Source organism: Phocoena phocoena, chromosome 10, assembly GCF_963924675.1.
Source record: "Phocoena phocoena chromosome 10, mPhoPho1.1, whole genome shotgun sequence".
NCBI classification, from domain to species: Eukaryota; Metazoa; Chordata; class Mammalia; order Artiodactyla; family Phocoenidae; genus Phocoena; species Phocoena phocoena.
Window position 1 is genome coordinate 7471995 of NC_089228.1, and position 26121 is coordinate 7498115.

General features: G+C 37.9%; 1 protein-coding gene across 1 annotated transcript; it reads right to left on the reverse strand.

Annotated features, from left to right (window-relative positions):
• Positions 1–1756: 1756 nt before the first annotated feature.
• Positions 1757–25438, reverse strand: THUMPD3 (THUMP domain containing 3). The gene is made up of 9 exons (XM_065886142.1): positions 25184–25438; positions 24028–24105; positions 17054–17530; positions 13317–13447; positions 11096–11165; positions 7439–7554; positions 2836–2946; positions 2083–2206; positions 1757–1906 (listed from the first exon to the last, which is right to left on the reverse strand). The coding sequence occupies exons 1-9, from the start codon at positions 25436–25438 to the stop codon at positions 1757–1759; spliced, it is 1512 nt and encodes a 503-aa protein (XP_065742214.1).
• Between the last annotated feature and the right edge of the window lie 683 nt (positions 25439–26121).

Genomic DNA, 26121 nt, shown 5'->3' on the forward strand with positions numbered 1-26121 from the left:
TATTACAATGTTCGCTACATACTTACATCATCTTAAATCACATCTGTTCATGTTTTTATGATGGTATTTAATAGGACTAAAGTTATGATATATTGAGCACAAATTTGATACACTTAAAAACAGCCAATATGCAAAAATACCCATCTGTTCAACAGATATTAAACGTCCATGCTGATAGGTAATGTGTCAGGCAGTTGATGAACGGTAGAGAAAACATGGCCCTTGTACTTTTCCAGTCCTATGGACTGCTGACCAACACTTAGAGGTTTAAATGGTTTCTTTTGTGAGAGGTGAAAGGCTGTTTGTTCTTTGTTGAACCCATAATAGTGAAACTGCATTCTGATGACCTTAAAAACTCCAGTCTAGGATATAAGACCCTTATAAATGTCTTACTTCCAATTCATTCTCAAGGGTGAGGTATATCAGAGAGAAACCATACAAGGACTGTTGGCTCTGCTGCTAATGTGAACTCTATTCTTTCAAAGGAAAGAAGTACTGTGTCTTTTTACTCTAAATGAGACATCAAAAGTTAGTATGTTACTGACATGACACTGAAGATCTAAGCTGAATGCAGCCAGAAACTCCAAAGTAAACTGAATACAGAATGCCACATAAAACCCCAACTCTGTCGCACAGAAGCACTGTTTTTACAAGGACTTGATGTTTAGGTTATTTCATTTTCCACTGTCTTGGGAAGGACTTTCTGCTACTGCAAAAGCAATTAAATATGAATAGTGACTGAGAGAAAATAACTTACACGAAGTTTTTAATTCAAAGATACATCAGTTTGTTCTGTAGTCCTTTAGAGAAGCCAACAAAAATACTTTGACAGGTTTATGCTTGACTTTGAAAGGCATCACCACCTTTGTGTACTGAAAGAAAAATTTATTTAAATATGGCTTGTTGGTCCCATACTTCATCTACCAGTGTAATCCCTGCTGTTTACAAATAGAAATGTCTATTTAGTTCTATTAATCTGAATAACATGCATATTGTAATTTTTAAAGCAGATAGTAAACTTTTCTGTAGGTCTTGTGAGATTTCATCTTGTCATGGGGCAAACACCATTTTACAAAGTGTAATAATGCTTCATTTTTTTTTTTTTTTTTGCGGTACGCGGGCCTCTCACTGCCGTGGCCTCTCCCGCCGCGGAGCACAGGCTCCGGACGCGCAGGCTCAGCAGCCATGGCTCACGGGCCCAGCCGCTCCGCGGCATGCGGGATCCTCCTGGACCGGGGCACGAACCCGTGTCCCCTACATCGGCAGGCGGACTCCCAACCACTGCGCCACCAGGGAAGCCCGCTTCATTTTTTAAAGTTGAGGTGAAGAACCTAAGCAACTAAATAACAAAGCTGCAGAGGCAATGAAATGTAACCTCATGATCTGATTATGCTCTCTGCCTTTCCCTTAGGCCAGGGTAGCTTTCCACCTGCTACAGTGGAAAACAGGAACTGCTATAAAGCCTGAAAATAAAATGTTCTAAACCCAAATCCCAGAGTATTTTAGTAGGCTTAGCATCTTTAAAGCATTTTAAGAAAACTACTAATTGTCCAACTACAACAGCTCCAAAGAAAAGCTCTGCTTTCTCTTACGACTTGTTCCGTTCTATTCACACCTTTTGCTATCTAGGGTGAAGAGATTTACACCAAACTTCACTTTTATTAATACTATTTTTCTCTCAAAGCAAGTTCGTCATGCTGACATGTCCACTGTCAGGAAGCACTGGCAGCGCTACTAATCATCTTCAGTCTTTGTATCACCAAGGAGATCTTTCTCCATCTTGTTCTGAAGGATGAACAAAAGTTTGAGGTGTACGTTTCAGAAGATAAACTGCAGCATGAAGACCCCCTATGTTGACCCAGACGGTATGTACCTTCCGCCACAGGTGTCCCATTCCAGATAATGCCTGTGTACACACAAAAAGTAGAAAAGTAATTAGCTGATAACTGCTTCTCTACCAACCAGGGGTCTTAGTAAGAAACACTGGGAGAAAACAAATCTTATTGAAATATCCCCAAGTGTACTTAAAAAGGTCCTAAAGTTGTCATGGGCTGGCTGAGTTTTCAAGCTAACGTACAGCACCTTGATAAAGCATTTCTTGTCCTGGGTCAGTAGTACAGCTTGGCCTGTCCCTGGCCTACAGACACGGCTCATCTCCCGTAGGCAAGCTGGATAAAGGTTCCAGTTTCTCTTCTTGGAGCCCATCCTATAAAAGAAGGTCTAATGAGTCACTCACTTTTGCAAAAAATAAGTATCTAGGACTATATGAAATGAGAAGTTACTAAAAACTCATTTTTATTGCAATAAGAAAGTCCTGAGGTATGAAAAATAGTTGCCTTCTAGAGCCAGAGCTTTGTCATTACATGTCAATGAAATGGTTAGATTTAGTTAAGTTGTTTAGAATTCTGAATGGGATGAACTGGTTACGGAAAAGATCTGACAACTATAATAGTTATGTTAATAGTTATGTAAGTTGTCCCCTTAATGAGTATAAGCAATCATTATGTAAATGAAACCAGTGATTAAAAAATATCCTGATAACCAAGTTTTCCTCAACCTTTCTCTGAAGTATTAATGTAATTCAACAACGGGCTACAAAGTGGATAAACCTGTGATGGTCAGGATCAAAGTGTAGTACATTCCTGAGTTCTCATAAGAAACAAAATGGGTCGATCTATCATATTGTTACATTCTTAAGTGAAAAACTGTTAAGTCTGCTAAAAGAAACGGAAGATTTCTGACAGAATAAGCTCAAGGAAAATACAACAGATTTAGAAGACAAGTGGGTACTAATATAACAAATGAAAGTAAAATTCATTTTTTTACAAGTCCCACCTTTTTCCAAATGGCATGTCTGTTACAATAATGTCCACAGAGCCAGTTCTTAGTGGCAAGTTGCAGATATCCCACTGAATAGTATCTATGGGCAAGCCCCAGGACAGTTTGCTGTGGCGACAAAAGAAAAGGTGCTTCAACATATCCTGAAGAATGAAATTTTAGAAGACTTTTCTTCTGAAGAGACTGCTATAAAATACAAAAACTAAAATAATAATATCAGTGACAACATCAACAACTTAGTAAAAATTTTTGAAGTAGCAGGTAGGCAGAAAGCATAGGTCATAAGCTAAAACTTTTATAATGACAGTCCGTAAAAAACAAGTAAATTAAAAAATTAGTTAAGATTGGTTTTCAAAAGCTGTCTATATCTGTTTCATCTACAATTTAAGAAGACAGATTAAGGGGAAAAGACCGTTAACACAAAGAACTGTAGTACACAACTTGAAAACAGTGTTGAGGCAGTTAATTACCTAACTGATGATGTAAAAACATTGTTGATGAAACACTGGAAAAAACCAGAACACTAAAGAGAAAAAAGCTGATGAGGTGACACACCTGAAGGATAAAGTTTGGTAAGTCTACACAGAAATAACAGGAGACCTAAAGAAACAGATATGTAAAATTAGGAAATATAGAGGTACTGGTCTTAAGATTAAAAAACATGTATCATACTATAAAAAAACAAGAGAACAAAAAAGTTAACATCAAAAAAATAATGACAGAAGGCAGGATGAATATAATAATATAGATGATTTAAATCCTCCCCATTAAGGCAAACCTACTAGTTTAAGAAACAAAATTATAACAGGCAATAATAATGCACAGGCTAAAAATTAAAAGCAAATCAAGATTATGAGCAGAAATTAAATGTAATATTGATATTTAATAAACAATTTAAGAAAAAATAAAATGCAATAGAGGTAATCACTACATAATAGGAAAAAAATACAGATATTAAAAATATGTATTACACTCACAAGCACCAATAGCTACAATAAAACAAAACAAAAAAGGCAAAAAATATTAAAAGTCAATGTAAGATTGGGACTTCCCTGGTGGTCCGGTGGTAAAGAATCTGCCTTCCAATGCAGGGGATGTGTGGCTTTGATCCCTGGTCGGGGAACTAAGATCCCACATGCTGCGAGGCAACCAAGCCCACATTGCCACAACTACTGAGCTCCTGCGCCTCAACGAGAGAGCCCACGTGCCACAAACACAGCTAGAGAGAGAAAGATCTACACACCACAATTAGAGAGAGGCCCGCTTGCCACAATGAAATATCCCGCATGCCTCAATGAAGACCCCGTGTACTGCAACTAAGACCCGATGCAGCCAAATAAATTTAAAAAATAAATATTTTTTAAAAATCAAGTTAAGATAGAAATAGTACAGGTTGAACAGACAAAAAGTGAAGATGCAGAGGATATGAAAAATATGATAAAATATTCAGAAACTAGAAAAATTATTTGCTTAAAAATATCAGGTTTCAAAGAAACCCTAGTCATGTACTATGCCTCAGGAAAAATCTCAAATATAAAACAAAATATACCATAAAAATTCATTAATCACAATAAAACATAATATAAAAATAAACTAAAAGCTTTTAACTACTTATGTATAAAAAATGATCTAAACCATTGGTCCTCAAAGTTGGGCCACAGACCAGCAGCATCAACATCACTGGGAAGCTTGCCAGGAAATGCAGACCCTCAGGTCCCATCCTAAACCTACTGAATCAGAATCTGTGTGTAGTTAACAGGTTACCCAGGTGATTCATTTGAACATTAAAGTTTGAAAAGCACTGTCCTAAACAATTAGAAAAGAGAGAATCAAGTATATAAACAACCATTTAGAAAGTGACCAAAACAGATTTATCAAAATCTATAGGATATGGTCAACAGGAGTACTTAGCATAAAAGTCAGCTCTAGTAAAAACTTTTATTAAAAAGAAGACATTGGGCTTCCCTGGTGGCACAGTGGTTGAGAGTCCGCCTGCCGATGCAGGGGACATGGGTTCATGCCCCGGTCCGGGAGGATCCCACATGCCGTGGAGCGGCTGCGCCCGTGAGCCATGGCCGCTGAGCCTGCGCGTCTGGAGCCTGTGCTCCACAACGGGAAAGGCCACAACTGTGAGAGGCCCGCGTACCGCAAAAAAACCAAAAAAAAACAAAAAAAAGAAGACATTTACAGCATATAACTTAAGATTTTAGATAACAAATGAAAAGACCTCAATAGGAAATAGGAATAAAAAACAAAAAGCATCAAGCATAAAACCACAGAACAAATAGTATATGAAAGAACAAAACAAAGCACTGGCAATCTAATCAAAGGGGGGAAAAAAAAACTAGCAAAGAAAAGAGGATAAGCAATATACAGACATAAAATAATATTAAGGCATACCATGTATAAATAATAAATATGAAAATTTGCATAAAATGAACAAATATTCTTAAGAACAACTGATTTCTACTTACAAATATAAACCTCACATTAAGGGTCATGGAGGCAGCTGTGAGGTCAATCATGGGATATAACGACTTCCTGTGCTCCTGGATATGAAGCACCTGTAAGACCTAACAAATCTGCTTACCGCTACATATTTCTGCCACTTTGTAAGAAAATGAAGGACTCCAAGCAGAGGAGACCAGAGAAACAATTTTGTGATGAGGCATCTCATAGGAAACTGCAGACCAAGTGCTATTTCAACCAATTCTTCCCAAAGACAGCTGAGACTTTGAAAGAATGGTGAAAGGCTGGCACAGATGGTGTGTCGTCAAATCCAATTTGTAGCAGTGGGCTAGGGCTTAAGGTACTATAGCAACATACATCTCAGGATGGGAAATTTCCCAGAGGCTAACAGACTTTCAATGCACATATATCAAAGGGATATGGTTGAAGGACCTTGGAATATTTTGCTTGGAGGAGAGAGGATGTGGAGAGCTGCGATAGAGGAAGAGGAGGGTTGGTAGCCCTTCAAATATCTGATGTTAATCATCACTGTGACACAGAGATAAGATTTTCCCTTATGGACTCAAGTGGAAGAAAAAACCCAGATCTGTACAAGGTACAGGGAGAGATTCAAGTTCCCTAAAAGATATGACTAGCACTCAAAGCTGTGCTAAGCTGGAATCAACAGCCTTCAGAGTCATAAGAGGTGTTTATACAGGCTGGAAGATCACTGGTCAGGATCTCCTACAGGACATTTAGGGACTGTAGGGACAGCTTTCAGGTCTTTTCCAACTTTGAGATTTAAGTGCCAAATAACAGAGGAAAGGCTAAATAAACTGTAATATTTCTGTACAATGGAATATTATGCAGTCATTAAAAACACTGAATAAGAACATAAGCGTTTGAAAACTTTTTAATGTATTCAACTGTTTAATTGCATTAGAAAATATTAATATTTTAATATGTACTTGTTTTACAAGAACCTAGAAATTTTGAATTGAGAAAATGATTACAAAGCGTGTCTATGTGTCAGTCTGAGTTATGAATGAATTAGGTCCTGGGGCCCATGTGGTCTAGTAAGACTACAATCATCAAAAATGGTCCTGAAACATACTAACAAGAGGACATGAAAGCTAATACGTGTGGGATATGCAAATATTTGAACATTAGATTATCTTCCCCCCCGGTATTTCTCTAATCCTTATAGCATGTAGCATAAGATTGAGTTCCTTGTTGGTGTTCAATTAAGTTTCAGATATGAGAGTGCACCGCCGCCACTTCGGTCCTCTTCCCCGACAGCTAGGAGGACAGCTAGGGCCCCTTCTCTCACCCCCTTCACCGGGTGCCTTCTCCAAACTACATCACTTATTCAATACTAAAACATTTCCAGAGAAAAGACCACTAGTCAGTTAGGAGGAGTCTTGTGCCTCTGTTAAATCCCCAGCTGGATGCCTGCATGCACTAATGGAAAACTTATGAAATTAAAATGAATCTATGCAGTTCTTCCACTACATGGGAAAAAAGATATTTGAATAAGGAAAGAAAAAGGAAGACAGAAATAAAAATAGTTGCATTAGGGTGGGGGAAATTATAGTTAAAAATATTTTAAAAATACAAATTAGTTTCAATCAACTTTTAAAATTTAAATGGAGTTTCAATATATTCATTTGGCTATAATACTGTCACAATGCACTGGGTGTGTTAGTTCATAAAGCCAATAAGAAAAGTGATTATTGGACTTCCCTGGTGGTGCAGTGCTTAAGAATTCGCCTGCCAATGCAGGGGACACAAGTTTGATCCTGGTCCAGGAAGATCCCACATGCTGCGGAGCAACTAAACCTGTGCACCACAACTACTGAGCCTGTGCTCTAGAGCCTGCAAGTCACAACTACTGAGCCTGTGTGCCACAGCTACTGAAGCCCAGGAGCCTAGAGCCCGTGCTCTGCAACAAGAGAAGCCACTGCAATGAGAAGCCCGTGCACCGCAATGAAGAATAGCCCCTGTCTGCCGCAACTAGAGAAAGCCTGTGTGCAGCAACGAAGACCCCACGCAGCCAAAAAGAAATAAATAATTAATTTTAAAAAAAGAAAGAAAGAAAACTGATTATCTAAGTCTAAGAGATGCTACAAAATCTTTTAAATTAAAATTTTACCCTTCTTTCACTTGGCTCTTGGTCAATAAAGATGAGATGTTATTTGCTGCTCTATTCACAGCCAATGGATTATTATCACCAGCAATGTGATAACAGTTAGACCATTCTGTAGCCCCCTGAAAGACAAGAGTATATATGAAAACAGAAGTAGCCAACTGCAAAAAAAAAAAAACAAAACCAAAAAATGATTAAAGGTAAAATCATTTCAATCACTTGTCAATACACAAGACAATCCAATCCAATCCAATAATCCAATGCTTTTCTAAAGTAGCAAAATACTGCATGCTGTCAACTTTGCTATTCCCCTTGCTTGAAATGCCCTTCTGTTCTGTTTGCTGAACTCTTACTCATCTCTCAAGGCCCAGCTCAAATGTCATGCCCTCTGTGACATCAAGCACAACTCTCCAAGCTGTCTCTCATTTGCCCCTCCAAAAGCACTCTGTACATGTATCTGCCCCTGCACTTGCTCTCTTTTTAATTATTTCTATACCTGTCTGTGGCTCAAAACGTCTGGGAACTCCTTAAGGATAGGTCTGGTGTGTCACTCAGTCCCTCACCCAGCAGTGTCTGCCACACAGTAGGTATTACAGACTTTAAATACAAACATAGTTTAACCAAATCAAACTGACTAACCTATATCCTTTTGTGATTATGGAATTTTTATATAATCCGATAACCTGGAATATTTGAGAATTTAAATAAAGTGTAATCTCTATTATATAGGCTTTTGAATGATAACCACCATATTCTTGAAAGGATTTTGTCACTTTTTTTTTTTTTTTGCGGTAAGTGGGCCTCTCACTGTTGTGGCCTCTCCCATTGCGGACCACAGGCTCTAGACGCACAGGCTCAGCGGCCATGGCTCACGGGCCTAGCCGCTCCATGGCATGTAGGATCTTCCCGGACCGGGGCACGAACCCGTGTCCCCTGCATCGGCAGGCGGACTCTCAACCACTGCGCCACCAGGGAAGCCCAGATTTTGTCACTTTTTAAAAAAAAAAAATAAATTTCTTTATTTATATTTGGCTGTGTTGGGTCTTCGTTGCTGCACACGGGCTTTCTCTAGTTGCTGCGAGTGCAGGCTCCTCATTGCGGTGGCTTCTCTTGTTGTGGAGCATGGGCTCTAGGTGTGTGGGCTTCAGTAGTTGTGGCGCTCAGCCTCAGTAGTTGTGGCTTGTGGGCTCTAGAGTGTAGGCTCAGTAGCTGTGGTGCACAGGTTTAGTTGCTCCGTGGCATGTGGGATCTTCCCGGACCAGGGCTCAAACGCATGTCCCCTGCATTGGCAGACGGATTCTTAACTACTGCGCCACCAGGGAAAGCCAGGATTTTGTAATTTTAAATCAAAAACATGTCAGCAGAACAGAAATACCGAGCTTTCCATATTATTTGTGCAATGGGGTGACATACTACCCTAGGCCTGAACAATGTTCTATGCAGATTAACAGAAGGTTTCTGACGTGAAAGCAGAGACAGTTCTGCCCTTGGTTTAGGGATGAGTAACAAACACCTCTTCCATGGTAAACAGTAATACCCCCATATCTATGGACACAGGGCTTCTTAGCTTTTTCTTTTGCCCAGACCCTTGAGGGTAATGGAGAAGGGTGATGTAGGGAGGATGATGTAGAGTTTGATGAAAGCCTCTCTGGTGATTCTGATTGCCGAGTATTCATTTTTTCTTCTAAACCTATTTAGATTTTTGGGTTTTATAGTACTTCCAAGTTTTAAAGGCAGTATTATAAATCAAATACTTTATACTTTGGTGAACAAACTGTTTATATACCCTTTCAATTCCTTTCATAATTTCATTCATTTTGGTCATATACCAACTTAGGTTTTTCCATATTGACATCCTCATGCCTACCCCCACATGGAAATGCCTCAAACATTTTCTTTTTATTTATTTTTTATTTTTTGGTGGGGCTGGGAACTCTTCCGGTCTCTCTCTAGCTCTGTTGTATATTTCTTGACATGTAGTAACCTTCACTGCTATTCCAGACCATAGACACATCATGGTTTAATGCTAGAGAAGCACACTCTGCTTTGTTCCCAGAATTCTTTGTGACAACAACTGAGTTTTCTCTGTGTGGCTCTTTAGCCAGAGTAAATTTCTCTAGCTGACACTAGCAGAAAACAGCAGTCATCTAGACTACTATGATTTCCTTCTGGGATTCAAATTCCCAGGTAGCCGATGTCATTTTCTAATTGCAGTCTGGATTATTTTTCCCTTTGTGGGTTGTTTTGGACTTGCTCATCTGTCCAGTTTCTGCTCAGTCACAGAATCTGTAGTATCTCCCTGCAGTTTATTCCCATTGGCTTTACATATACTATACATAAAGCAATTTTTTACAAATTTAATTTAATTTAAATTTAATTTTTTTTTTTTTTTTTTTTTGCGGTACGCGGGCCTCTCACTGCCGTGACCTCTCCCGTAGCGGAGCACAGGTTCCGGATGCGCAGGCCCCGCAGCCATGGCTCACGGGCCCAGCCACTCCACGGCATGTGGGATCCTCCCGGACCGGGGCACGAACCCGTGTCCCCTGCATTGGCAGGCGGACTCTCAACCACTGCGCCACCAGGGAAGCCCTAAATTTAAATTTAATTTAAATTTTTTACAAATTTAAGCCATTTTACTGGCGCCCTCTTCCAAATTATTTATTATAAAAGTTTAGGTAATATTGATTCAATAATACGGATTCAAGGAGACTCTCCTGTTAAATGTTCTCCAATTAGAAAATGCCTTTCTATTTCTTGCTTTGCTTTAGGCAGTTTTTGAGTCCTCTCAATGTCATGGTATTTTCTGTAAACTTTGTAACCTTGCTAGACTTCCTAACAAACCTAACTAATGGTCACAGGCTTCCCCATCTTACAAGAACCTAGGAGGATGAAGAAGCATAGTCTCACTTTATAGAGATGAAATGCCCTCCTCCAGTTCAAGCTTGTACCTTCAATTATCTTTTCTGTTCAAGTCTACCAGTTTGTCTGTTACAGAAATGGGACTCACCAGTTTGTAATTCTCAGCCTCCTCTGTAATCCAGTGACTAAAGATGACTTATAACCTAAATCTAGTCCTTGGCTATTTGTAATAAGTGGCTACATCCTTATCACAAAAGTTCCACCTTTACTAGTGTAATTCACTCAAAACTCTTGGGTCCATGGACCTAACCTTGGTGATTTCATTATGTCTAATTTACCCATGAGTTCTAGAACATTCTGGATGTATCACTTCCTTATCTAAAAGCTAAAGAAGGGTTCCCCTGGTGGTGCAGTAGTTAAGAATATGCCTGCCAATGCAGGGGACCCAGGTTCGAGCCCTGGCCTGGGAAGATCCCACATGCCACGGAGCACCTAAGGCTGTGCACCACAACTACTGAGTCTGTGCTCTAGAGCCCGCAAACCACAAATACTGAGCCTGTGCTCTAGAGCCCGCAAACCACAACTACTGAGCCCACGTGCCACAACTACTGAAGCCCACGTACCTAGAGCCCATGCTCCGCAACAAGGGAAGCCACCACGATAAGAAGCCCGCACACCGCAACAAAGAATAGCCCCCACTGGCCGCAACTAGAGAAAACCCATGCACCGCAACAAAGACCCAATGCAGACAAAAATAAAATTTAAAAAATAGTAAATAAATAAAAGCTAAAGAAAAGTTATTACCTCAATTGATATTGCCCCTGTTCCACACATCGGATCAACTATTATATCAGTAGGCTGAGGAGCACAGAGCCTAGAGAAGAAAACAGCCTATGTGAACAGACAAGACTTCCACGACTATTCCTAAAGCTGTAAGATCAAAGGCCTGTTATGCTAGCATGAAGAAACAATTGATATTTATTTTTAAAATCAATTGGTAATTACATGTTGACTCTATATCCTAGCACTTACAAAAACATTACATATAACTAAAAGTCCCCTTTGATTACCATCCAAAATCCCATTTCACTTACAAATGGAAATAGCTTCTAGATCTGTTAATATATGTGTGTATATGCTTTTAGAAAACACATGTTATTTTGTATATAGACCTGTGTTGTTACATTTAAAACAACTCAAATGTGTGAAGTAGAACATGTATCAATATAAGTTTACTGGAAATTATTCATTCAGTATTCCTTTCCTAATTAATTCAATTTGAAAGATAATAACATTGCTATAAAATAACTGCTTTACTTTGAGCACTTAATATTTGCCAGGCATGGATTTAAGCTCTTTGCATGCATTATCTCTTTTAGTCCTTTTAACCATCTTGTGAGATAGGTTACTATTATTATTCTCATTTACAGATAAGCTGATGCCAACCTGTCCATGGACACAAAGCTAGTAGGTGACAGAGTCAGGATTAGAGGAATTACTGTTAGTGGCTTAAATGTTACCTCTTCTATGAAGCATCCCCTCCTCAGACAGGTGACAAGGTTTATCCTTCCTCCTTTTGTCCTGCTATTCTTTCCACATTATATTATGGTTCTCCCTTACAAAACTGAGATTCCTGGGGACTAACTCTGGATTCTTATTGTAATACCTGTCCAGCTCTACTTCTCCATTCCTGCCCCTCAACACATGGCAACAGAATCCTTGGCAACCCTCTTGGTAGTAAGCAACCCCGTACTCCTAGCCACTGCTGCTGCGTCTGGGTGAACACATGACTGAAACTATGTCAACCAGATTCTCTCTTCTAAGACGTGGGAACAAAGAGCTGGAAGACCTAGGCAGTATGGGGCTGGCTGGTTATTTAAAATTGGAAATACATAAATTTAGATGACGGGCAGCCATTTGCACAGATGAGCAAAACAAGAACCCGTAGGCTCCCAGGGTAGATAAAAGTGACTGTCTAGGTTTCTGGTGGTTTTCTAAGACCTGGTTCCTACCCTTCTTAAGATACGGCTTTTAGTTTTTCTGTGGATTTCCCAAGACTTCTCAGTATCTTGCCAGTAATTCCCCCTCCCACACAATCATCACTTTTTTTTAATCTTAAACTAGCTTAATTAGGTTTCTAACAGTTGCACCCAAAATTACTCTCCATATCCCTGGCTCCCACCATAATGCCTGGCAGTAGATAATAAATGTTTGTTAAATGAATGAAGACTAGGAGCTCTTGCTTAATCAAACGGGTGCAGTTTTCTATTGTTGTCATTGAATTGACAGGTTCCAATTGTATTGAACTAGGACTCCATGGATGAGCAGGGTAGAAGAGGAAGCAAAGATTGGAGGAGTAGGAAATACAATTAACTACCAGGCTATGCCAGGCACCGTATGTAACAGGTATATTTCATCTGTTTTTGCAATTTACTCCTCACTAATAATCCTTTAAGTCTAATATCAAACCCATTTTGCAGTCTGGCAAACAGAAACCTAGAGAAAACAACTCGTCCTAGTGGTGGAAAGAAACACCCAATCAAAGGGAAAAGGGCAAAGGAGAAAGAAAGTTATATCTTGCTCTTGGAAAAGTGGAAAATTTTCCATGTGAGTATAAAATTTTAAAATATAAGTAAAAGCTCTCTGTGTTCACTTATACATTATACACATTAAAAAAATCTCTGCTTTCATCTGCTTCACTGCATAGAAATGAAACAAAGCAAAATTTGTTCTATTTCCCAACACGCAGTATATCCTTTCTAAACAGAAACGTGATAACCACGTTCAAGAGGCAGATGAAAACTACTGTTCTCATTTTAAAATCAAGAAAATTGAGATAGTAATTAAGTGATATTTTCAGGATCTCAAGGAATCAACACTGGATACAAAGAAAGAGAGCTTTAGCTTTTTATCCTGTTCCTTAACTACTAGATTCTAACACAGTACCTCACAAAAAATTACATTTTGAAGGGAAAATTCAAACCAAGTTGTCACGTTCATCTACATGGCAAACCCATTCTCTTACCTGAGCATCCCATAGGCAAGAGTAGATCTAAGAGTTGTGGGTCCAAAATGTGTGATATTTCTTCGGTGGAGACTCTCTTCTGTCAATGCAATGCCCACAACAATTTCATTATCATGGATATTCAAAAGAACCTATAAAAGAAGAATAAAATAGTTTTAGGGTTATTCAAACTGTACTTATCACTAAGATTTTAAAATTTGAGGCTTTATTAATTTTTGTTACTTTATTACTGAGGTATACTTTGCATACAGTAAAACGCACAAACCTTAAGTATGCAGTGCAGTAATTTTTACATATAAATGCTGTGTAACCATCATATAAACATATCTATAGTTTTTCTTGCCCTCTGTCAATACCCACCACAAATTATCATTAATCTGACCACTACCATGATAAACTATTTTGTCTTTTTTTGAGCTTCATATAAATGGAATCATTTAAGAATATTGTATTTAAAATTTTTTAAATCTATTTTATTCTCCTTTTAATTCACCGTATTCACAAGTTAGCTATAACCAGATTCCCCCCGAATTTTTATGAGAAACACATTTTGAAGGTTTCCAGGTTTTTAATATGCATTTTTGAAATTTTTAACTTTTTTGGAAAAAATTCCAAACATCCAGAAATGCTTACCAGAACACTGGCACAACGAACTCTTAAGTATGCTCTTCATTTAGATGAACCAACTGTTAACGATGGGCCACATTTGCTTTAAAACCTATTATTTTTTTAGTACTTTTTAAAACTTGACTCAAGTAATGTCTGTGAAAGAGTGTTTCTTTTTGGTCTTAAGTTATAGTTTTTCTAACACACAGTTAAATATATACTATTCAAACGAAAATAAAAGTTGAAATAAAATATGTTCTGCAATCTTCCACCTAAAATTTCCTCACCATGATCTTAACAGCAGCAGCTAACACTTACCTAGCTATATGCAAACTACTGTTCTACACACTTTATATTTGTTACCTCATTTCATAGCCACACCCTCTGAGCTAGGTATTATTATCCTCCTTTTATAGATAAGGAAATTAAGGTACAAAGAGGTCAGTTTACTTGCCCAAAGTTATGCAGCTCGTAAACTGGGATTTAAATCCATGTAGCATGGCTCCAGAATCTGTACTCTGAGCTCCCATGCTAACTTCTGGACATCACTGTTCTAGTTAGCCTATTCATTCTCATAACAGCTGTTACAAGAAAAAAAAGAATGGGGACTTGTTCTTCTGATTTGATGTGCAAAAAAAAAGTTACAGAGAGAACAGGCAACTTGCCCCAGATTCAAGTGTCCCAAAAGCAACAGTAAATGACTCCTTGGTGAAAACGTCAGCTGCTAGGGGCCTTTTAAGCTGTCAGAGATGGAAAGACTTGTTAGTATGGCTCACATGTGAATCACCCTTATAGTAGAAGATTGAGACCAAGGAGGGTAAGCGTGCTAAAAAGAGGTATCTGGATTTGGGAATCTAGCAGAATTTAAGAAAAAGGACAGCTGGCTCTAACATGAGTATTAGCAATGATGTCCTGATTTTATAAGGTCGAGGTTTGTTTTAAAAATGTATTCCACTTCAGAAGCAAAGTCTGAAACCAAGACACACAAAACAAAATAGTTGTTTTAATTCTTTTGAATTTTATAATCTGAGAGTCCACATAATGTAAAAAGCACTAGATTAGAAATTAGAAAATTCAAGTCTTAATAGCTCTCATCTATTAAGCATGTAGTATAGACCAGGTATCACACCAGATACTTAAAATGTATAATCTCATTTAACCTTCAGGACACACAGGTATAAACTATTATTGGCTCCATTTGAAAGAGAGGCTCAGAGAGAATAACTTGTCCAAAGTTACACAGTTAGGGAGTCAAAAGTTGGATCTAGCTCTGTCTCAATAGCCCATGCTCTTGTTAATGATACCCTACAGTTTTCTTCCTTTGTGACATCTTTGGTTCTGGTATCAGGGTGATGGTGGCCTCACAGAATGAGTTTGGGAGTGTTCCTCCCTCTGCTATATTTTGGAAGAGTTTGAGAAGGATAGGTGTTAGCTCTTCTCTAAACGTTTGATAGAAGTAGCCTGTGAAGCCATCTGGTCCTGGCCTTTTGTTTGTTGGAAGATTTTTAATCACAGTTTCAATTTCAGTGCTTGTGATTGGTCTGTTCATATTTTCTATTTCTTCCCGGTTCAGTCTCAGAAGGTTGTGCATTTCTAAGAATTTGTCCATTTCTTCCACATTGTCCATTTTATTGGCATATAGTTGCTTGTAGTAATCTCTCATGATGCTTTGTATCTCTGCAGTGTCAGTTGTTACTTCTCCTTTTTCATTTCTAATTCTATTGATTTCAGTCTTATTTTTTTCTTGATGAGTCTGGCTAATGGTTTCTCAATTTTGTTCATCTTCTCAAAGAACCAGCTTTTAGTTTTATTGATCTTTGCTATAGTTTCCTTCATTTCTTTTTCATTTATTTCTGATCTGATCTTTATGATTTATTTCCTTCTGCTAACTTTGGGGGTTTTTTTGTACTTCTTTCTCTAATTGCTTTAGATGTAAGGTTAGGTTGTTTATTTGAGATGTTTCTTGTTTCTTAAGGTAGGATTGTATTGCTATAAACTTCCCTCTTAGAACTGCTTTTGCTGCATCCCATAGGTTTTGAGTCGTCGTGTAGACATTACTCCAAAGATAAACAGATTGCCAACAAACACATGAAAGAATGCTCAACATCATTAATATTAGAGAAATGCAAATCAAAAACTACAATGAGATATCATCTCACACCGGTCAGAATGGCCATCATCAAAAAAATCTATAAACAATAAATGCTGGAGAGGGTGTGGAGAAAAGGGAACCCTCTTGCACTGTTGGTGGGAATGTAAATTGATACAGCCACTATGGAGAACAGTATGGAGGTTGCTTAAAAAACTACAAATAGAACTACCATACGACCCAGCAATCCCACTACTGGGCATATACCCTGAGAAAACCATAATTCAAAAAGAGTCATGTACCACAATGTTCACTGCAGCTCTATTTACAATAGCCAGGACATGGAAGCAACCTAAGTGTCCACCGACAGATGAATGGATAAAGATGATGTGGCACATATATACAATGGAATATTACTCAGCCATAAAAAAGAAACGAAATTGAGTTATTTGTAGTGAGGTGGATGGACCTAGAGTCTATCATACAGAGTGAAGTAAGTCAGAAAGAGAAAAACAAATACTGTATGCTAACACATATATATGGAATCTAAGAAAAAAAAATGGTCATGAAGAACCTAGGGGCAAGACGGGAATAAAGATGTAGACCTACTAGAGAATGGACTTGAGGATATGGGGAGGGGGAAGGGTAAGCTGGGACAAAGTGAGAGAGTGGCATGGACATACGTATAGTACCAAATGTAAAATAGATAGCTAGTGGGAAACCGCCACATAGCACAGGGAGATCAGCTCGGTGCTTTGTGACCACCTAGAGGGGTGGGGTAGGAAGGGTGGGAGGGAGGGAGATGCAAGAGGGAGGAGATATGGGGATATATGTATATGTATAACTGATTCATTTTGTTATAAAGCAGAAACTAACACACCATTGTAAAGCAATTATACTCCAATAAAGATGTTAAAAAAAAAACGATACCCTATTAGCTTTGTGGCCTCAGTTTGATTGTCCATAAGATTGGGTTAGTCTTGAAAATTCTACACATTTATGAGAGCCTTCTTGAATCATCACAGTAAGAGCCTGCACTTACCTCCACATCAAAGTTGGTCATGTCAGCCTTCCACTTAAAATAATCTTGAACAGCACCCCCAAAATCTCTTGCCGCCTCATTTGAGGAAAAGCAATGTTTCTCTCCTGCCCTGTTGCATGTGACTCTAAACTTCAGCACTTCAGGATCAGTTTCTTCTTTTGAGCTTTCCTCAGTCTCATCTTTGCAAGATGTCAAATCATCACCTACTAATGTTGATATCTCTTCTTTGATGGCTGCATTTTCATAATAGTCTAAGATCTGTGAATCTAAGACATTGTTAGTGAACTCTTTTTTGACATCTCTCTCATCTGTTTTGTCTCCTCGTCCACTTTCAATCTTCTGTTTACTTGAATTCTGATTGATCTTTTTGTGCTTTGTTTTTTTTTTCTTGAAACATGTGTTAATTTTCCATATTTTTAAAGGGTCTGACCATGGAAGCTTCCCAGCCAAGTCCTCAAAATCCTTTAGAACTTCTTCCTATAAAAGAGAGAATGAAATCCATTCATTTCATTCATTTCTCACCACTTTAATTGAACAAATAAACCCCTACTTTGCCTACAGACTACGTTAATTGTTATGTTGGGGGTGGCAGGAGTACAGGACAAAAGAGTAAATAATATAATGTCTGCAATTGAGGAAATTAAAGTCTCACTGAAAATTAAGATTTACACAAATTAAGGCTACTACAGAATAATACAAGACAGAATGGTAGATCAGAGGCTGGGATTCAAGATTAAAATGTAAGCAAATAAGGAACTATTAACAGTGGTTACCTCCAGCGAGGGGAAATGAGGAGATGAAAGACAGGGGAGGGAGGGCAGCTTACCTCTCACTGACTTCCTTTTGAATTTTGTGCTGTGTATACATATTAACTATTTTTGAAAAGAAAAAACCCAAACCTTAAGCAGTTAAAAACGTATCTATCCAATTTCTAAATAGTATCTATAGTCATCTTTTAGAAAAGTAAATCTGATCATGCTTAAAGCCCCTCAACAGCCTCCCATTACACCCCCCAAAATTTAACTTCCTTAAAAAGCCCAAATAACCCGACTCTTGCCTGTGTCTCTTACATCACTTCAGGATCATTCTCTCCCTAGCTTCGTACCTCTGCTTGGAAGGTATATGCTTCATATGGCCTCTCTGCATTGCTGGTTCTCTTCTCATTATTTAACAGCAATTTAAAAGGCACATCCTTTGAGAGACCTGCTCTACTTAAAGTAATCCTCTCAAGTCATTCTTTTCTCATTTTATTTTCTTTAGAGAACTTAACATTATCTAAAGTTATTAGGTTTAGGCTCCTCCCAGAAGGTAAGCACAGGGTGGAAAGACCTTGGCTGTCTTGACCATTGCTATAAACCACACATCTAGAGCAGTGTCTGGTGTAAAAAAGGTGCTCAGTAAACAGCTAATGGATATGTGGTAAAATGTTAAAACGGGTGGTACAGAGCCGTGCTGTCCAATTCAGCAGCCACTAGTCACATACAGCTACTGAAATATTTTAAATGACTTAAAATTAAAAATTCAGTTTCTCAGTCATATTAGCTACACTTCACATGGCTATCATGCTGGACAGCATAAACATACAACATTTCCATCAGAAGTTCTGGTGCAGAGCACTGGCACAGACAGTATATGTTACTGAAGATCAAAGTAGAAAGAAATCAGTGCTGACTGATGGAGCTGAGACTTGAATTGGAAGTGAGTGAAGGCTGTAATACTACTTGAAACCTGATGAAATAATGGTAATTTCAGGTTGGGCAAATTCAATTTTATTTACAAATAATTTCCATATAAAGGGCATCTATAGGACTTGTAGGTTTAACATGGTGGGATAACACTGGTACAGCCCCTTTCTTTCTTCAGAAACCACTCTAAAAGAAAAGAACAACAGAAATACCAACTCCATCCTAATAGAATCTACATGATATCTGTAACCTAGAAACAGAACATAAGAATTATAACATAAGAATTCCCAGGCTCAGTGAAGGTAAAGCAGAGGTGCAGAAAGACAACAGAGGGAGAATGACTACAGATCTCAAAGGGGAGAGCAGTCTGCAGAGCAGTAGGAAATAAACTCTTCTCTGGAACAGCAGGGAAGAAGTACATGCACTGAGAGGGAGCGTCCCTGGATCTTGTTTGTACCCAGAAGCAGCAGAGGAGAGAAATGGAGGCTGAACAAGGAATCTCACAGACATGCTCTATTTGCTGGAAACAGAGTAGAGATGGGGAGATATACTCTACATTGTGAATAACCCTAAAGCTGGTGAATGCTTCCAGCTAGGGAGAAGTAATGGTTAAAAGAACTCATTAAGTGGTATGGAAATTACACCTCAACAAAGCTATTTAAAAAAAAAGGAAGAGAACTCATTCACCACAACCTTTTGTCAAAAGGAACTTCACAGTGAACCAGAGGGATTTCTTGCTAGCTTGGAACAGTTCCTGAACCTCCTATAAAGAGGAGGCCCAAGAGGGACTACCTCATTCAAAGATGAGCAATTATCAAAAGTTATCAGCACCAGACTTATATGAACGGAAAAAAGGAGAAAAGGAACAGAAAAACAGCGGACAAAAACCAGTGACCAGAAAGACACTGCCACAGAGCAGCTGAAAACCATGATCAAATATGTTGACATGACATCAAAAAATGTAATAAGGAGATACTTTTGCAAAATAAGAGCTCAGTTGCAAAATAAGAGCTCAAAGCACAGATATAAAAGCAGGAAAAAGATGAGGGGAGCTGCCAGAAGGAGATGAAACAGGATCTTGTAGAGTTCAAAGAAAAGTGGAATAAAAAAACAAACCACTGCAAAATTGAAGACCATATTGAAAGCACCACATATAAAAGCCACCGCTGAAAACACAGTAAGGGATGTGAAGAAAAGTAAAGCGAATACAATAAAAATTAGCAAAAATTTAAAAATGGATTAGAGAGAACATGATAAAACATCAAAGACAATCAAAGAGATCCTGCTGTATGTATAACTGGTTTATCCCTGATGGAGGGATTTAAAATAAAGAAAACATACTAAAAAAATAATTCAAGAAAACTTTCAAGAAACATAAATGGAAGTGAATTTCTCTACAGACTGACATGTCTTAACTGGAATTAGCAACAAGGAGATGTACCCTGGTGAACTTCAAAATTGAAAAAAAAAAATCATCTGGGCATCAAGCAAAAATAACAAGAAAGCAACAAATAAGGAGGAAAAATAACAGGATGACTTCAGAATTCTCCATGGCAACATTTCATGCTAGAAGAGAACAAACATTGTCTATGATATTCTTAAGGAAGGAAAGCGTGACTCCAAATTTTAAACCCAAATTATTAATCAAATAGAAAGGTGAAAGACAAACATTTGTGAACTCATGCCAGTCAAGAGATAAAAACTGTAACAAAAGGACAGGTAGTGTGCCTATAATCAATTTAACTATAGGACTAAAATGAAAACAAATACAGGGATTATGACTGCAAAACAGAATGTAAATGTTACAAAGTGGCCTGTCCTTAGAGGGGAAAGGGAACAGAAGATGGGAAGTAATTTAAGCACACTGATATCCTCTTCTCTCATTCCCCAAGGTCAAAGGTTAGAAATTAACGCTTAGCAGAGAAAGTGCAAAACACAGGCAGTTTGGTGCTTCCAGAATATAATCTCAGTGACTTTTCATGCAGCATTAAAGCTTTTCGGGTTTCATCCAATCTTTTAAATAAATAAATAAATAAATAAAGATGATTTTTTAAAAAGTATATTTAAAGGATTTAAAGGCATGTGGTTCAACATTAAGAAAAATTATAAAACTGGAAGGTGAAAGGGAAGGAAGAGAGATGTGGGAAATATGCCAATTTCATCACTGCTCTTAGTAGGGATTCAAAAATACTGTGTAAACAGTAGAATAAGTTGTATTTATAAAGGTAACAGCTAGAGAGCAAATACAAGCCTTCCAAATATTTTAAAACACATGCACGGGGAAAAAGCAAAGAAAACACATAACATAAATTTTTAAAAAGAAAGAAAAAGAAAGCAGAAGGCGTGTAGCATAAATGTGAGAGAACCAAGACCAAACATTTCTGTCATGTCAATAAACATCAATGGGATAAACTTATTAAACAGAAAAATGACCCTCAGACTGAATATGTACAAGGGTGTATATAGGATGTTCATTGCACTACTGTAATAGCAAGACTGTGAAAAATCTTAATGTCCTAAAATGGGACCGATTAAATTGTGATACAGTCAAATCCAACAATGATATTGCCATGATCTCCAAGATAAATGAGAAAAAGCACAGCACAGGACAGTATGTATGTCATACTTCCATTTGTGTAAATATGTAAATAAAATACACATATTCATAAAATATCTCTAGAAGGATATCTCAGAAATTGCTAATAGTTGTTGCCTCCAAGGAGGGGAACACGTGGTATGAAAACAGGGGAATACTTTTCACTGTATATCTCTTCAGTCTTTACAGTTTTGCTCTAAGAACATGTATAAACTCGCTTAAAAAAATTTTAATCACAGATGTTAGCCTTTTTTTAATCAGTTAATAAAAAGGCTAATAAAATTCATGGTATCATCTGAATATTTAAAAATAAGAGAACCCATTAGAATGCTTAAACTAACAGGCTTTTATAAGCCATGAGAAAGTATAATGCAACAAAGAAAAACTGATGGTCAACAGAATGAAAACTAGAAGCGAATGTTTAAAAACAAGGTTTTATTGGGGGCATGTTCCAAATTAAGTCCACAAAGTGGAGGGCTTAACAATTTCTCATGGTTATACACAAGAGAAGTTGCCCTTGCAGAGATCTGAAAATCTACCTTAGGGCTTCCCTGGTGGCGCAGCGGTTAAGAATCCACCTGCCAATTCAGGGGACACAGGTTCATGCCCTGGTCTGGGCAGATCCGACATGCCGTGAAGCAACTAAGCCCATGTGCCACAACTTCTGAGCCCGAGTGCCACAACTACTGAAGCCCATGCGCCTAGAGCCCGTGCTCCGCAACAAGAAAAGCCACCGCAATGAGAAGCCCGCGCACCGCAACGAAGAGTAGCCCCCGCTCGCCGCAACTAGAGAAAGCCCGTGTGCAACAACAAAGACCCAATGCGGCCAAAAGTAAAATAAATAAATTTTAAAAAATAAATAAAAGGTGAAATTATTTTTTAAAAAAAGAAAAAAAAAAAAAAGAAAGAAAATCTGCCTTAATCCCTGCTGCTCTTCTTCTGGGACTTCCACCAGTAATATCTTTTGCAGTTACTTACAAGGCAACTCTGAATACCTGGCTCATATAGAACCATTCCATAATAACAAATTCACCTCCAAAAACACTCAAAATAATACAAATTCTAAGATGACAAAAACACAGTAATTGAAGAAAATATTAATAACACCCTAGTAGGTTAGAGGCAAGAATTTAAGATGGACACTTATAGTTTTAAAAAATATGTTAACATTTATTCATGTATAGAATTGACTATCACAATTTTGAAATACTTAAGAGCAAAAACTGTCAGCACCCTGCCTGTTATTCACTAGTTTTATAGATATGATATGGTTGGCAATGCCTATCAGAAGGCTGAAGGGTTATAAAACTAGTGTTAGAAGTTACATTTTTAGGGCTTCCCTGGTGGCGCAGTGGTTAAGAGTCCGCCTGCCGATGCAGGGGACATGGGTTCATGCCCCGGTCCGGGAAGATCCCACATGCCGCGGAGCAGCTAGGCCCGTGAGCCATGGCCACTGAGCCTGCGTGTCCGGAGCCTGTGCTCCGCAACGGGAGAGGCCACAGCAGTGAGAGGCCCGCGTACCGCAAAAAAAAAAAAAAAAAAAAAAAAAGAAGTTACATTTTTAGTTAATAAAATTATCATCTATTTTGAGTCTCAATTCTTTTAGGTCTGTTTTTTTCTAGGTTGGGGGTTCATATCAGTTTGGTTTTTGAAATCAACCTGTTGTCAATAAATAAAAATTAGAGAATTAGGCAGCATATCACAACTTTAAAAAAGATTATTTCTAATATAGGCAATAAAACTGAAAGAAAAAAGTTTTCAAGCATTTGACTCTGGAAACCAGACCAAAAAGCAATCTGGAAAAATACCAAAGACTCACTGTGATCTATTTTCAGCGTTCAGCTTAGGCAGCGTCTCAATATTTAGGAATCAGACGCTAAATACAAGTTGGGGATAAAGCTGTTATCCTAACAACTGAAGGAGTATTTAGATATTACTTTGGCTTTATTTCAAAAAACAAGCTAGAGAAGAAAGCAGGGCAAAAGGAGCATGGTGAGAGAAAGTGTTATTTGTAGATGACACAAACTGTCACCTACTCTGGTTCACAGCCTAGAAGCAATTCTATTTTGAAACCATATACATCAGCAAAGCTCATCTAAGGTGTCCATCTTTTGTAAGAAAGTCAAACAATTTGTTCTATTTCTTATAAGTTTTTCAATATTGATATTTATTTCTTGATATTTATTTCTGTTATTCTTTCATCTTTTCAGAAAATGGAACACAATTAACATATAATATTATTTTAGTCTCAGGTGTACACATAATGATTCAGTATTTGTTTACATTGCAAAATGATCACCACAAGCCTAGTTAACATCTGTCACCATACCGTTAAAATGTTTTTCTTGTGACGAGAACTTTTAAGACCTACTATCTTAGCAATTTGCAAATGTGCAATACAGTATTAATTACAGTCACCATACTGTACATTATAGCCCCAGGACTTACTTGTAACTGGAAATCTGTACCTGTTGACTCCCTTCATCCATTCCCCATCCCCTGCAATAATGATTTTTAAAAGCAACTTTTGCGATAGACTATCAATAAATCTCTGGATTTTACTGTAAAAGTCTCCCAGTATTCTATATTATAAAAGCAGCAGTAATGCTAAACGATACACAGAATGTGAAAAGTGGAAATAACCTCTTTGGGAAGACGGCTGAAGATCAGCTACTGTGTTTGGGATAGCTCACCTTTGTTTCTTTGAACTGGTAATCCTTAAACTCCTGAACAACCACAAATAAGTTATCAACTGATCTCAGACAGTGAACCTGGGGAGGGAAAAAAATGTTGGAAACAAATTTCTGCAAAAGCTTTTGAAGCGCATAAACTATCAGCATTTAAATATAAAAATCAGGTACAAAGATTTTAAAGCAGCTAATACCTATAATTTGTATTTTAAATTTTTCCCAGCTTCTGTTCCTCTACAGAAAAGGAAAAAAGACAGATGGCAGGATAGAAGCTTGAAGTGTTATGTGGGCAACATGGGTTTGGGGGGGGAGGGAGAGATGAAGACAGTGAAGTGGGGCTTTATACTGCCCTCATGGCTCTCTGGGGTACTGTATAGGGTTTGAGCTCCAGCTCTGCGATTATTAGCTAAGCAACCCTGTGCAAATTACTTACTCCTAAGCTCAATTTTAGGAATAAAAATAATTAATCCTTAATTAATGAGGATAATGGTAGGGCCTATCTTTACAAAGCTGCTGAGTTATTATCTAAAACACTGGATGAAAAATACTTGCTTACCAATTCATCCCACAGATATGTAGTGGGTGTCTACTATATGCCAGATACTAAAAGCTTGGGAAATATTGACCAAAAAAAAGAAAAAAAAAAAACAAACAGGCAACAATCCCTGCCCTCATGTTGCTTATGTAGTAATGAGATACAGCTTAGCTTTTACTTTAGTGGGATGGCAGTTTGCTGACCTTCACTTCTCACCTTCAGTGATTCCTAATTACTTTTGAGCAAGAATAAATTTGACACAGATAAAAAGAAAAATTTCTCCCTTTACGCTTCACCACTTAAGTCTAAACTTCAGCTAGATGCTGAAGTAAATAAATTCTAAGAGGCGTAGCAGATACTAAGAATTTCTTCATAAGTCTCACAGGATCCTTTCTGGTGAATTCATCCTCAGGAAATACTAGGATCACTTCTAAAAAATATAGCAAACCTAGTAGTTACACTTACAAATCAGTACCCATTGGAAAATGCAGTAATACTTTAAAATTACCTGATTTGCGGCAGAGCAAAGAAAAGCAATAAGGATTCCAGAGAGGTCTGTAAACTAGAAAGTAACCATAAAATGATATATTTAGAAAACTATTTTAAACATTGCTTCATTCAAACCTGAGCCAGACTTTCCACTGAAATGTCAAAATATATCTTGCCCCGGTCTTTGCTGATTTTGCACGGTGACGCCAATTTCTCTCTCACTTCATCTGCAGCTGTTTGCTCAAAACCAGTAGGCACAGTGGCTCCAATAGTGACTTGGAGATGTTCAGACTCACTTCTGAGGCCACTTTCTGTCACTTGTATAGACCTCTGGTTCTCATGAAGGTTCACATCCAGGAGCTGGTTAGTGGCTTCTTGAACATCAGACATATTGGCAGTGCTTCCAAGGTCCTGAATATAGTCCCTTTAAAAGTAGTACAGAAAAGAAAAAGAAATAATGCCTAAACATTATCACCTCTTATTTCAACTATAACTAAAAACATCTGCTTTGGAGGTCTGGCAGAACAACGCAACACAACTGAATCAGTATTCACCAAAGATAAAAGGACTGAATAACATGGGTACAAAGTGGAGGATATAAAATATTATTAAACAAGCAATACAGATAGTGTGGAAGAAAAGGAGACAGACAAGAGTATTTCCACAGCATGCAATGTTTGGTTTGGGATCACCTATCTTGATGATAGCCATCGCACAACTACAACAGTTAATCCCAAAACAGAAGTTGCTAGAACACATTCAAAAATATTTCTACATCTAGTCCTTTTTCAGCTAGCAGTTAAGAACATGGGGCTTTGGAATTTCAGACCTGGGTCTGAATTCTTGCCCTCACCATTCAGAGGCTGAATGACCTAAAACAAGTTTATTCTCCATTGCCTCAACTTCCTCATCTGCCAAATGGGAACTGAATAATGCCTCTCTCTTAGAGTTGTTGTAAGACTTCAGTGGGAATAGCATACTGCCAGGCCCATGATTAAAACTTGCTAATTAAGGATATCTATCTTCCTCCTTGAAATGGATAGTGATTCATGCATTTAAAAATGATTAACTGA

Excerpts from the sequence above, each read along its gene's own strand:
- THUMPD3 (XM_065886142.1), bottom strand. The coding sequence starts at position 25,438 with ATGTCTGATGTTCAAGAAGCCACTAACCAGCTCCTGGATGTGAACCTT. Across the intron at positions 7,555-11,095 it reads CAGGGGCAATATCAATTGAG|GGGGCTACAGAATGGTCTAA; the intron begins GTAATAACTTTT and ends CTTGTCTTTCAG. Across the intron at positions 2,207-2,835 it reads GACATGCCATTTGGAAAAAG|GATGGGCTCCAAGAAGAGAA; the intron begins GTGGGACTTGTA and ends CTTCTTTTATAG.